Genomic DNA, 14249 nt, shown 5'->3' with positions numbered 1-14249 from the left:
TGTAGCAAAGTGTTTTACTTGATTCTGTATTGGATAAGCATTGGCCACGTTCATTCAGCCTGGGCGAGTTCGGGTGGTTCCAGTGGATCAGGGGAACACTCCAAATGGCACATCCTTTGGGATGAGGAATGTATGGTTTTCACGATGCACTGCAACCGCCTCTCGTTACTGAATGAAACAGAGGCCGGTTGGCTAAAGAGTAATATACGTCAGCATATTGTTGGCCTGTTTGAAACACGTTGAGAGCATCTTAATTGTTGTTCCAACAGAATTTCATCCATAGTTTGTGCAACTCTCTGTACACTTGCTGAGCTGTTTACGTGCATGTCGGAAAAAGAAGGGGGGGAGGGAGGGAAACTGAATGCATGCAATTGTTTTCTTTTCTTTTAAATGCTGAGAACAAAGGAGTAGTATCTCTATAGCAACACAATAAATTCTATGGATTTTGCTGCCTTTTCCCCCTCCCACCCCCAAAGATACCAGAAACCTTAATTTTGCCTGAGGTTAAAATGCATGAAGTAGAAGGGAGGGGTATGTGCGAGTGTATGACAGAGATAGAGAAAATCCCTCCCACTGATTCTTTTTTTTTTTAGGGTACAACCATGTTGCTGCCTGTAGGATCAATTACATAGCCTGACCATCCTTGAGAAATGATGATTTATTTTTAATACATATATTTTTTAAACTTGCTCTGTACTTCAATGGCTGCCTGAGTCTTGTTGCAAGCGATACTACTCTCGGCATGTCTGTGCATGCAGATGCTATTGAACTGGCTACAATGTTGACCTCATTCTTAGTCCATTCTGTCATTGATCCAATGCTGTACTTTGCATTTTTCTTTTAAATGAAGGTTACGAAATGTCACGGAGCCTTAACAGCATAGCTGGCATAAGTGGAAAAGCGATAGGATTATCCTCAGTGTCTGCGCCCTACAGCTCTCCTAGCCCAGTGAGACGTTCTTGGTCTCCCATCCCATCTATTTTGTAGCATGGATCAGTAGCAGAGAATGGTCTAAAAAGCTTTACTTTCAATTAGCCTATGCTATGTTGCATAAAATCCAGGTGACTAAGTCTGAAGATGCAATGTCTCACAGTAGCACCTGCTGGGAATGGTGTTACTACCGATGCTAGGTGACAACACTCCTAAATAGCACTCAGATGACAATAGGCAGGCATTTATGTAGTACTGGTGGGCCATACATGCTGCATGGTATCAGTACATAGGATGAAGGGTAGATGCACCAGATAGTTTCCTTCCTGGTGCATCCTGCTAGTATATGCTTATTTTGGCTAATGGTGGATCTACTGGCTCTGTATGGAATGGGTTAGGCATTTAGTCGATGCTGAAACATGCCAACGACGGAAGATTTTGCTTTTCTCAGGATATTTTTGAGCCATAGGAACCCTGCAGGAGTTTGAGCAAACAAGCACAGTAGGATGAAACTTTGCATGGGCGCCTATTTTAAGCTGAAAGCAATACTCAGACACACTATAGAGAGGTCTCAGTCTGGCTGACTGCATGGGAAAAAAATCCTGTTGAAGAAGAATATGGCTGCCTCTGCATGTAGCTATTTCACCTTTTCCTCCTTCCTTTAAAACTAAGATGCCAAGCTTGATGTGAAAAGCACAGGGAAGAAGCTCAAGTACTGATTGTATTCTTTACATGCAGATCTTTGCAAAGAAAGTCCAGTCATTGCTAAATATATGCCAACAGAGGCAGTCAGAGTGACCTGACAAGGCAAGATGGAGATGAACATTGATGGCTAATAAACATCTGTGTGGAACTGTGCAGGCATAGAAGACCTTCTCATTTGGACAAAGTTAACTCGCTCCATGCAGGTTTTATGGATGATTCTTTGTGGTTTTGAAGTTGTACTAGAGATGCAGGCTTTTTCTACGGCCAAAATGTAACAAAACTGTAGAAGATCCTTTTTTTTTTTTTTAATCTATTTTTTTGTTCCATAGCATGAATTGCATGAAGACAAAAATTTAAAAAGAAACCAAACAACAAAAAACAAGAAACACTGCAAATGTATGATTAAGGAGAAAAAAAGCAAAGTTATATATTTTCTTTCAAAGCTCTTTACTTTTACATACATTGTTGTAGCCAAAATGTAAAACATAAAACTGTACATTTCTTTGCTATGGATCGCTTCTTTTTGTATACAAGATACAGAGTAACGGTTTTAAAAAGTGCAATCAGGCAGTCATCGGTCATATTGACCACGCCTTCACAGTTCATCACACCAACATGGAAATCAAGAACTTTTAATCCAACTAGAAGTGTATAAAAATAAGAAAAACTTTTTCCTGTCTGTTTTTGTTGGCATGCTTGTGACACATGGGACCTTCCTTCGGACCTGACAGTAACAGCTGGTCTAGATTTAATTTTCCAGCTCTGGTTATGTTGTATTTTATTGATGTATAGATCAAACGTAAAGACCCTTCATAAATTGTTCATATTAAGTAAACAGTATGAATTTTAAACAAAAGAGGTGTTATTTTAAAACTGGGACTTATAGTACAAAATCAGGAAAATACTCAAGTATAAATCGTCTCAAAGTTTAAGAAACAAGACAACAGCATTGTATGCAATTTAGTACTGAGTAAAATGCATGCACAATGTTATGCAAAACAATTCTAGCATGAAATAAATTTTGTATCATGGTTTCAGTGCCTGCTGTATAGTGTAAAGGGGAATCCTTTTCTGAAGCGATCAGGGGTTTCCAGAGACTTGCTTCTAAAATCTTGAATAAATACAGTGTTCTCAACAGAAATGTAGGAGAAAAGCTTGGTATTGCTTTGGTTCTACAATGCTAATTTTGGTTAGTAGATAATAAATGAAGCCTGCAAACACTTGATACAACCGATGTCTGAAGAATCCACATCATTAGTAATTTTAAGAGGGAAGAATAAAAAACCCTATAATTATCTAGGTATCTTCCTTTTCCCTTCTCAACAATAATAAAAGTTTGTCTTTTTAGCTGATTAAATGAATTCAGTTTTTCTTACTTCTTTGGGCCCCGTCCTTCACTTGTTCTGCACTGAGCTACGGCAGTCCACCTGATACAAAACTCAGAAAGGAATCCAGGTGTCCGACGCGCAGTTTATTTGCCACACAAAACATGCAGCAGTAAGAACCGACAAACACAATGGAATTAAATTCCATTTTAGATCCTACAAATGACAACTATGGACTATGTGTCAACAGCAACGTATTTGCTTGAGCATTTTTGGTAAAGTACTTCTATAACGAAGGATACACCTTTATCCTCATGTGAGGAACTTCAAAATTGCTGGCAACATTCTAGACAAGGTACGGCATCTGCAACTACTAATGAGAATGGAAATGTAAAGGAATAGCATCCCTGTGGTCTGGAGGAAGTAGAGATTAACCCCCCCAAAACAGAAGAAACTCTCATGACTCTGGTAAGTGCTAAATTATAAACAAAAAACCAACTGCAGCTGGACCTTGTCTTCACAAAACTCTACTCCAAAAGGAAAAATCAAGGAAGACCTCAAGCTGTGTTTTGGGAATAGAAGAAAGGCTGATAATCTGAATTTGTACATAATTAGCAAAGTCCTTTGTAGTCCTTGATGTCACATTTATGTACTTGATTTCTACTTCAGCTGACTATCCTTTCTCCCAAGAACTATTTTTCTGCACTGCTTCTCAGCTGCTATTCTCAGCTGATAAATGGGCAATTTCTTACCTCTAAAGGTAAAATCCAGGTTAATCTAGGATCCAAAAGTAGCCTAATGAAAAACTTTTCCTCTTATAATGTGTTAAGAATCCAGAAATAGATTTATCTGCCCCTTTTTTTTATTTCACAGTAACTCAAGGGCCCAGCATGAAGGTTGCTCAAATTCTCCATTACCATAAGGAATACTAACGATTCAGCCCTGTAAATCCCGTGTAGGTCTTCCGCTTCCACTGCGCTTTGCATATATATGAGCCTTAGCTAACAGGTCGGGTACACAGGCCCTAAGGCAATTGTCATTCTGTGCTACTTTTTACATCTAGCAGTCCCTTTTCCATTTAGGTACTCCGCTCAGCTTATTCTGATTTGAGGTGACTTTTATAAACCTTTCAGAAACAGAACAGGGCTCCCCATCCATCGCCCTTCAGCAGATGCTCTCAAGGTTAAGGTCCGTCTGACCCCAGAGTTCCCCTTGCACAACAAGGGCAGCTCTGACAACACAGGGAAAGTGGGAGACAACTGGAAAATTTCAAGAGCTGTTGCACCAAATCCTGGCCTTGAATCCTAAGAGAAATTTACCACATCATCCCACCTGCCTTACATTTAAGGAGCTTTTCCTGGAGTATTATGATTAAAACATTAATTCCTTCAAGCCTGCCCACTCCCACCACAGGAGGTATATATCTTGATTAAAGCATTACAACTATATATGTGGCTAGATTTTGACCTCGGGCTTGCAATAGCGCCACCAACTACTTTTGACTTCACACCATCATAAGTAAGAACAGAAGCATGTTCTGTAGTTCAGATACACTCCGCTGTGTATCCTGCTGGAAATGAACATCGGGTTTCTTCCTCTGCAAACTCAGCTTTCAGCAATGGACCCTCAGCTATAGAACCTGATGCCTGTCCTTCATCTGAACCTACTGGCAATTAGTGGTTTATTACTTGCTAACATTGAAAGCACACCTCAACCACACCTTCTACACATACAAGTTTTCCTCTGACTGCATGAAGGTACTTGTTTTTTCTGGACCAACCTGATGTGGTTGATACGGCTACAACTTCAGACAGCAAGGATCTGAGAAGTGGTTTCTGTTCTCTCAGTCCACCAAAAAGTCTAGCTAAATACCACTGTGATAACAGTCAAGAGCAGCAGTCATTAATCTCGATAAAGTGATTTTTCACATAAATTGCCTTCTCTCTCCTTAAAGTTTCAGGGCCAAAAAGAAAATACATCACTGAAACAAATGGCTGCTAGGACAAATGAGCAGACTGCAATACAGAAGAGAGCAAGCAGGGCTAAGGCAAGGGCATTCAGAAAGGAACTGAGCACAGACCTGCTTATGAAAAAGATAACCTGAAGAAACAACAAGTGCAGTTATTACTCTGCCACTTTGCATATCCTTTTCATAGTTTCAAAACAAGGCAGCCTACCTCTCTGCTTTCCATATATACCCTGGAAGCAATTTTGTCTCTAAGCTCACACACAAACTAACTTCACTTAATGAAAATGTACTTAAATAATGCAGGTTATTTTTAAGTCACTCAGTTATCTGAGATTGGGTGTAAGATACCTGTCTGTTCAGAAGTCCCAAAATCTCTGCATTCACCTAGGACTGTAGGTGCAACATTTTCCCCCCTAAGAGGGGAATAAAAATGCTTATTTGTAGTCAAGAACAATATTTGAATGAAAATTGAACTTCAAGTTAGAAAATGCATCCAGAACTGCATCTCTTGACTTTCTTTCCTTGTCTGACAAAGTAAATGCTTTAAAACTAAACACATTCATCTGCCCCCATGGAAAGATATATTTCCTCGTTCAGACTGAAAAAGCCAGGTTTTCAACCCTCATAATGATCAACCCTTGAGCATTTAAAAAACTGTATGCAAGTACATAGGTTCAAACATCTCCAGGTACTAAATAATAAAGAGCACATGCTCCAAGGCTTCCATTGGTTTCTCTACTGCCCACGGAGCACAGGTTAGAGATTCCTTAGTCAGCAAAAGGCAAAGTATTGCAGCTGTATTAGCTCAGATATCACTCTAAGGTACCTGCACAGCTACTGGGCTCAAAAGGCCTAACAAGGACAACACAGCCTATGCAGAGGCTGCTGACCGCGAGTCACACCAGCACAAACAGGAGATACGTCTTGAGCCCAAGCAAATAAGCTCAGCAGGAGCACAAGAGGTGGGAAATGAAAAGGACACCGGATGCTTCTGGAAAAGGGGTTATGCAATTAAGAGGGAGGGGAGCATATGAGGAAACAGTAATCAATGGTGGGGTAAAAGAAGAGCAAGGAGAGAGAGCAGCACCAGTGAGGCTTACCTGAAAAAACATCAAAGACCACTAGCCTAGAAGGTAGAACCTTGGCCTGGGACTCAGGAGATGGGAACTGTATTCTTGGCTCTGCTGTGGACATGCTGGGTTACCTTGGTATCACATTTTTATGCCTCAGCTTCTGTTTCTGTGACATTATCCCCTTTTTAAAGTGTTCTGAGATCAAAAGAGTAAAAGCAGTATTTAAATAGGTATAGTTCTTATAATCTATCTACTCAGAATTAAGGCACCAGAGGAGAGAAGCATCACTCCATTATTCAAAAGATGCTATGTTTCCTTGTCTGCAGAATAGCACAATGCCCCTATAGGAATCCCTTTTCTTTTGTACTTTTAAAGCAGAGGATTATTATGGAAAATGATTAAGCACCCACACAGTTAAAATGACAGAGCATCTTCATTACTGATCGGCAACTCCTCTGCTGCCCTAATTTAGGTACCACATGTCTTAATGCATTCCAATCAGTGAAAACAAAACAAAAGCTAAACTCATTTGACATTTGCAGCAAAAATCTAAAATCATGTCAGAACATAAAAAATCTCCTAAGTCTCAGTCCCACTTCTAAATATAAAAAGATGTAAAAATGCAGTGTCTTATAGAAAAGTGTTCGCATACAGTTAAAAGATTGTGATGACCAGGGAGTACTGGAATCATATTAAATTGAAATTCTGCAATTTCCATTGACAAAGTCTTGATCTCTAAACCCTGCAGACAGAACTCCCTCCAAGATTTCATTGTATCTGAATAAGGTGGTGGTCCACATGCAAAGCAACCCGGAAATAAATAAGAAAGATGAAAATGAGTTGCGAGGCTAGCCAACACAGGAATTTGACTTAGACTCGACCCCATCCCAACCTGCAAAGGCTCATCTGAAAATGAACTGAAATCCAACATGTCACAAAATAAAAATGCCTGAGGAAGTTTTGCAAAATAAACATCACATCTGAATTTTCTCATGCCCACAGCCAGCTTTTATTCAGGAATAATTACTGTATTGCTCTTGTTTCTAATCAAGCTGAAAAATGTGTTCTCTCAGTAATCTAAATTTATGCTGCTTCACTCTCCCCACAAGGTAACACATGGTTCATCCAGGTCATGATTCAAATGCAGAGACCATTTTCATTGCTGAGTATTTTCAGTCACATACTCTCTCTTCATGTTAATGGGCAAAAACTGCCTCTGAATTAAAAACAGGTGAATGTAGAGACAACTGATAGATGAATCTGAATGAAATGCACAAACAGCTGAAGAACATGCCTTACTTGAGTCAGTTCAACCTCTAAATGGGTTACAAAATAATAACAGCTTTACACATGCCGTTTCTCCAAATTAACTTCAAAGGCACATATGGTAAACACCTCCCTTTACAGTTATTTTTTGGGACATTCATCCAACAGAAGGCCATTTCCACACAACCAAAGCATTTTAATTCAATGCTATTGAATCATTCTTTCTAACATGGAGACCAGCATTCTAACACTTAAGACCAGCCCTTATCTGAATTAAGAATAGCACAAAAGCTAAAAGAGAAGAACAAAGCATGTACTACCTCCTTTTCTGCACATAAATTGACAATGACATGTCGAAAGTCCAAATGTCCAGTTATTTCTGTGTCAGCAAAAGAGTTTTCAGCAAATTCAGTGTAAGCTCCGCTTTTCTATTGTGCACATTTTTAAATGCAATCAAAACCACAGAAGATAATTCTCTTCCACAGGTTGCATCCATCCCCAGCCTTTGGGAAGCAAGACTTAGGTTTTCTTCTTCAGTATTTTCTTTTTCCCTTTTCAGAACTTTCTGCTGCTCTGAACTATAAGCTGATAGTAAATAGCACAAGCATGACTTAAATAGTGATGAAAAATTCTGAAGCCTTTTTTTAAAAAAATATCTAGCTAAAAGAAAAAGCACAAGATTTGCCATATGCCGTAAAAATATCAAAATTCCTAAGAGAAAACAGGTGACTTTTTGGTCAAAACATAACATTGTAATTTCAGTGACAAATATCTGTCATCATCTTGATTTCTAATATAGGGGAAAGGAAGCGGAAGTCCCAAAATTATTTAAGTCTTGTTTAAATCAGATCCAGAGTTCATGGAATTTAATAGATAAAATAGTAAGTATCTGATTAAGTGCTAGACTAGGTCATAGGCCTGATCTAAATATTTCTGACTGGAAGGTAAAGACAAATGTTGCTGTTCCAACTGAAGAGAACTGGAAATTTTAAGATGTCCTATGAATGAGAAAGAAAACCCACTGCAGGTCAACAATTCATACGATTATTAATAAACAGTGGGAGAGGGGGAACAATAACATCCAAGAAATAGAATAGCTTGCCCCTCATCTCACTCACCATGCTGCTACACCTGTGTGACTATTCAGTCTTCAGGACCTGCATCTTGAATCTCTCTTCCCCCTCTGCCCTCCGTTTTCCCTGTGTTTTAGCTGACTACATCAGACTCTCAACCGCCATTCATTTAAATGTTTTTCCATGGTCACCCTTCTCCCATAAAATCAAACTGATCTCCTTCGTCTGTTTTCCATCCTCATCTTTAAGTCTTATTACTCAAAAAATGTCATATAAACCAAAATTAAATCACATTCTTCCCCTCTCCCTCAATTTCCCTGTGCTCAGCCATGTAGCAGAGCAAAACCTCCTGTCACTCATGCAAAAGTGACCTTTACGGCAGTTGCAGATGGCAAGAACTAGTTAATCACCAACAGGACTGACGACATACAGATAGGGGATAGAAGCCAGTTTGATGTAAGAACTGGCGACTGGGCAAATGGGAAGAAAGGCAGACTGATTTTTTTTTTTTCAAATGAACACGCTTCAAATACAGGGTCCGGCATTTTAAGCAGAAAAGCATTAAGCCGCTCAGGAATACTACACAAAGTCAAATAACATCAGTGACTGCCAAATGGCCTAAACAAATCCTCCAAAGAGGCAGAAGCTTCTGACACAACACACACGTCTCCCCATCAACATTCTTTAAAATGGAACAGGAGTGTCTTGCTCAAGTGCACATGGAGGTTGCATGAGTAACAACTGCAGATCTCCTATGATTTCAGACAGCAGAAATACACACAACAGCTTCCTTCTCCCCCTCCACCCAAGAGCCTGACAGGTCTCTGGACAGACAGTCAACAGTTCACAACTTGTTCTCCAGCAAAGCTGTGATATTAGGTTCACCTCTTACCCCTCACGAATGTCAGCTCATTCACGAATTTGCTTATTTTCAGAAAATGGGAGGGGAGAGCAGCTGCACAGACACTTGTTCCAGTGTTTTTTATATATATTACAAACCTTCTCAGTTTATTTGCATCTGAGCATGAAGGCAGAATGCTTACCTAAAAGGCTTTCTTTGTTTAGCACTGAAGACCTGCATAAAGAAGTCTGTCTTTGCATGCACTGCAGAAGCATTGGCATAGCACACTGGCTCTGCATTTTGCCTTGCAGAGTCTGACCTTCTCCATCGGGAAATCAACAGGCAACAGTCACTAAGCTCTGGACACCAGCAAGCAAAGTGCTTTCTTCACTTGATGAGGAGCTTTTCACTGTCTGCTCCCTTCCTTACAGTAGAAAGCCTGAGCTGATTTTGTACAATGTTTTATTCTGCAAACAAAGCATACTGACATACAAAACAGGGCATTCATTTCTGAATGAATGAGCAACAACTTGTTTTTGACAATCAACCATGTACCATCTACAATGAATTATTATTCAGTCTTCATACTACAGCAACTTCCAGAAGTCCTGACCAACGACAAAGCATTTACTGCGTCAAGCTCTCAAGACAAGTCATTATTTCCCAAAGTTTTCAATCTATGTAGGCAAGACAAAGGAGAGAAAATGTAGTTCTCAGTCTTCCAAAGATGAAGATCAGATGCAGATACGAAACACAAGATCAGGACCAGGAACAAATCAAAATATCAAAGAGTAATCAAGTAATCAAAGAAATCCTTTCTTTCTTCTTTATCAACCCAAATCACTCTTCGCATTTCCAAAAGTGTGTTCATGTTACAGATGTGAAAAAGCAAACAACATTTCAAATAACCAAGTCACATTTATTTGTTACATAATTTTTTGGATTCCTCTGAAATGAACTGCTGCAACAGCACGCAGAGTCAAAATATGCTCAGTACAGTAACTCCTATGTTATAGGGCACACACACTAGCTGTGATTAATCAAGGAACAGAATCATTTAGAAGGTATGATTACTGAAACAAGATAACATGTTTATTAGATACACAGATTTTGGAGGAGAACAAAGGTAGATATCTCAGCCAGAACTGCCAAAAAACCATGAGAAACTGTTCAGTGCTCTGGTATCTAGAAAATGGCATTGAGGAGAGTCAATAAATAGCAACTAGGATAAGTAAAAAGTGCAAGAGGTCACAGCCCAGAACAGTATATTGCCATGAAGAACTACAACCAACATAAGGATTAAAAAAACCCCACTTTACAATAGAAGTCTCACTTCTGAACTTTTTGCAGAGGACCCATCTGATTGTTCTTACAGATTCTTTCAGTATCTGTAATATGGTTGTTATAATCAGCTTCATAGTCAGTTCAAGTTTCGCATCCATTGAATAGGAAAAGAAAATGCCTTTGAAAATTAGGCCATGAACTGTAACTGCTGTTGAACCAACGGGGGGAAAAAACCCTCGCAGCCCATATTACTACCTTAATTCCTTCCCCCTCATGTGTAAGCTGATATATCATTAGAAAGTCTTCCTGTCCTATTTCCTAAGAGCCCTTCTCTGAGTATTTTGCAATTCTGCAAGGCTTCTTCCCTGGCAAGTCTGCTTTAAAAACTAAACCACTGTTTAGCAAGAGTAGGTCTTATTAAAAGGTGCATTTACCAACACAGTAGTATTCTCTATATTTAGAACTTGAAATACATCAAATACCACACCAAATGTAACTATTGTGGGTGGCAAACATTCAGTTTAATGGCATCCACTGTATTTGTGTGAAAAACAGTTTTAAAAAAAGCTTCCAAAATTCTGCTCAATATAGGCAGCTAATAATATCTGAAGATAATTTACATTTTTTCATTTCTCCTACCAAGCGTTAGGCCTACGTTCTCTGCCAAGCACTCACCTGGAACAAGTACTGTGGGCATGCTCTGAACAGTAACTCAGCTGGGCTCTGAAACAGACGTGAGAACTAACCTGGAATTGTAAGAAGCATTCTGGTCTGCCCTTTAGGCTGGAGAATCTGTAAAAACTTTCTGCTTAGACTTCGAGATCTTCGTATTCAAAGGCAGGTGGAAATAGAGGAGTCATGTCAGGTCAAACTGTCCTCAACAGCTACAACTGACTTAAGCCCTTTGACGAGTACTCTTCTATTGTTTCAAAAAGCTCTTAGAAGTTTTTCTTCCCTAAGCAGTAGCTTCAGAAACTTCAGGTTTGGTTTGCAAGTTAATGATAATTCATGCAGATCTGCATCCCTGTAAATCTATAATAAACTGCTGTCTGGCACAGAAGATAATTATTCAGAAATATTGCTCTTTTCACAGTTTAATCAAGATATAGCTAGTTCAGAAGGGCCTCATTTTCCCCTTTTGCCAGCCTTCTAAATTATATCTCCTGGGTTGTTGTGGTTTTTTTTTTTTTAATCCTAATCTTCTGTTTAAAATGTGTGTATGCATCTATTTATGTTCACTGGCATTTCTCTGTGATGCAAACTATATTTTCTGAGATGCTGGGAGCTCACAACTCCACTAGAAGTTGGCAGGCGCAACACATGCTCACTCATCATGACGTAGAGATAGAATAATAAAAGACGAGAAGGGTCCCTATGTCTTCACCTTCTCAGATCATTTCCTCAGGCTGAATTTATACCCCAATGATAAGCGATTAACAGTCAGTTTCTTCCTTAAAGATTTCTCAGAAGAACAGGTCATTATTTCTTCAATGGTATTGCATTAAGGCAAAATGTTTGTGATTCTATCTCCGCGTAAGAAAGTAAAATCCTGGGAAAATGACCCATGAAACAATTTTTTAAATTATCCCTTTTAGTCTTAGAAAAAACTTCTGCACTTTCCAACTATTGTGTTAATCATGGGCAATCCTCTTGTAGCGCTTCAGAGCTACACAATCCAAAGATATCCACCCACATCCGTGATGTTATGATTTCTGGTGTGCTGAGTCTAATGTGGAGTTTGACAAAGAGCCATGGAGTTTCCTGCTCCGCATCCAATTAAGATCTGTTTTGCGTAACCAAGAGCTTTGACTAGCTTCGGAACATGAATATTTGCTTCTGTGCCATCACCACACATCCCGTGTTCGTTCCATCCCCAAGAGAAGCACTGGCCACCTAAAAGAGAAGATACAAAATACAGAATAAAGACCACAGAAACACAACAGCTTTAGGGGAGCAGATCTGTCAAGTTATCTTCCAGTTAGGTTCTAAGAAATTCTGCTAAGGTGGGGAAAAATGTTCTGGTTCTCTCGAAAATGTAAATAAACCCAAATGAATTATTCTCTATCTTGTTCCATACTGTTAACAACTGATTAGGAGAGATTAAAATAACAAAGCCATTTGAAAATCACTTAGTAAATATATGGTTCAGTATTTACACAGAGCCCACAGAAGTGTCTGCATTTTAAGGACCTTCTCTGAAATGATGTGGAATCCCTGTCTTTCAAGATCCCCCTAATAAGGGGAACTATCACAAACCAACCCTAGTGACTGTAATCATTCACAGCATGATCTGCAGGACTGGGGAACACAGAGCAGCCAAATTACATTTCATTCCTACTTTCAAGTTCAAATCTCACCTTTTTCCTTTAAATGCAAGTCTCTGACAGCTTGCCTTACTCTTAATCATCCTACCTCTTCTGCTTGCTTTGACATCATTTCACTTACTTTATTATCCTTATTTTCCCTCATTGTTATTTTTTTTGTAACATCTACTCTTTTATATCCCAAATCATGATCTCTGTATTATTATTACTACCCCATAGTACTCTTTCTTGAAGCACAATATGTAAATTTCATTCTATAAGTGGCTAGCATAATAAAAAATCCACCCAAACCCCCTCTCCTTCTCAACTACAAGAGATAGTTCTTCCCTATTTTCTTTTCTTTATTTGGCTGTCACAGACCGTGCCTGTGCATTTATGTAATAATAAAAAAGAAAGCCATCCTGAAATATAATCATGATTCTGATGCCACTGTTATTTTTGAAAAGCAGCAGGTATTAACAGCATGAAGTAATGAAGTCCAAATTCTCAAGTCCAAATAATGAGAAGAAAAGTGCCAAAATTCACAAAATCCAATCCCAACCATAATTGTAAAATAATTTTACTTTTCAAAATTCAGAAACAGATTATTGCAAAGCTAGCAGGACCATCTTTCTCTCCTGCAAATCCAGTAACATTTCATTGTTGTCTGTTTTCTTTACGTATTACTACATTAAAGTTCTCCTCTTCTTTAATTAAATGTAGACATTACTGAAGTCAGATGTAATTAAACAAGGACCTTAATTTTTCTTGACAATCTTTAAGGCAACAAACACAAAAAAACATCACTAGAACGTGACAGTAGGCTAGATACATCTCCCCAAATACAGCAATTCTGTTATTCTTATCCTAGAAGGCATCAGATTTTCTCCTGACTATGCATGCACAATACTGACAGCCCAACTTTATCACAAATACACATATATGTGCAGCAGAAAAGTACCAAAAAGTAAATGTGCAACATAACCCATTTCAACATCAACAGATCAGAACACCTAAGAGGTTAATTGGAAATTTTTTTGTAAGGTTCTAGGTAAAAATCTTTCTGTAAATATTAGCAAGCAGGAAAAAGACATCACAAACCGAGACTAAAGACACATCACAGAACAACAATTCAGGGAAAAAATTCAAAGAAAGAAAACCATCTGCACCTAAGAGAAGGCATTCTTTTGCAAAGTTAATATGTGGAACCTGCAGAATAAGCTTACTTGGAGTGGGAAAAATTCCAAGTTTAATGAAAAGGGAATATAACATGTCCTTACATTATAAGATGACAGTGGTAAGCTTTTTGTTACTAGACCATTAGCAACTAGTACAACAACTTTGCCTATTTGTATGGAGACTCACTACATCCGACCGAAGGATTTTTTAAAATTTTTTTTTCATTCTGTCCCATCAGCACAAGAGAGAGGAAATCAGGAAGTTTTTGGTCACCTTGAATTACAAACTGCTCAATGGAACA

The 14249-nt window shown here is 38.7% G+C and overlaps 2 protein-coding genes across 6 annotated transcripts in view; one reads left to right on the top strand and one right to left on the bottom strand.

Annotated features, from left to right (window-relative positions):
• The window catches only part of KCNC1 (potassium voltage-gated channel subfamily C member 1), a 127134-nt gene that overhangs the window by 108150 nt on the left and 4735 nt on the right, over window positions 1-14249 (top strand). For 3 of the 5 annotated variants that reach the window (XM_074148400.1, XM_074148402.1, XM_074148399.1), the window contains one exon: window positions 851-987. The exons of 1 other annotated variant lie outside the window; for it this stretch is intronic. In XM_074148400.1, the coding sequence (XP_074004501.1) occupies window positions 851-987 (137 nt within the window). Of the gene's footprint in view, window positions 1-850; window positions 988-1668; window positions 1734-14249 lie in introns of those variants that run through there. One more of the 5 variants, XM_074148401.1, reaches the window with a different exon arrangement.
• Window positions 9635-14249, bottom strand: part of SERGEF (secretion regulating guanine nucleotide exchange factor) — a 161959-nt gene continuing 157344 nt past the window's right edge. The window contains exon 11 of the mRNA XM_074148403.1: window positions 9635-12359. Within this exon, the coding sequence (XP_074004504.1) occupies window positions 12193-12359 (167 nt within the window). The 3' untranslated portion in view covers window positions 9635-12192. The remainder of the gene's footprint in view (window positions 12360-14249) is intronic.

The sequence above is a fragment of the Numenius arquata genome, chromosome 6 (genome assembly GCF_964106895.1).
Source record: "Numenius arquata chromosome 6, bNumArq3.hap1.1, whole genome shotgun sequence".
NCBI lineage: Eukaryota > Metazoa > Chordata > Aves > Charadriiformes > Scolopacidae > Numenius > Numenius arquata.
Note: the sequence above shows the minus strand (reverse complement) of the source record. Positions and strands in the feature narration are given on the sequence as shown.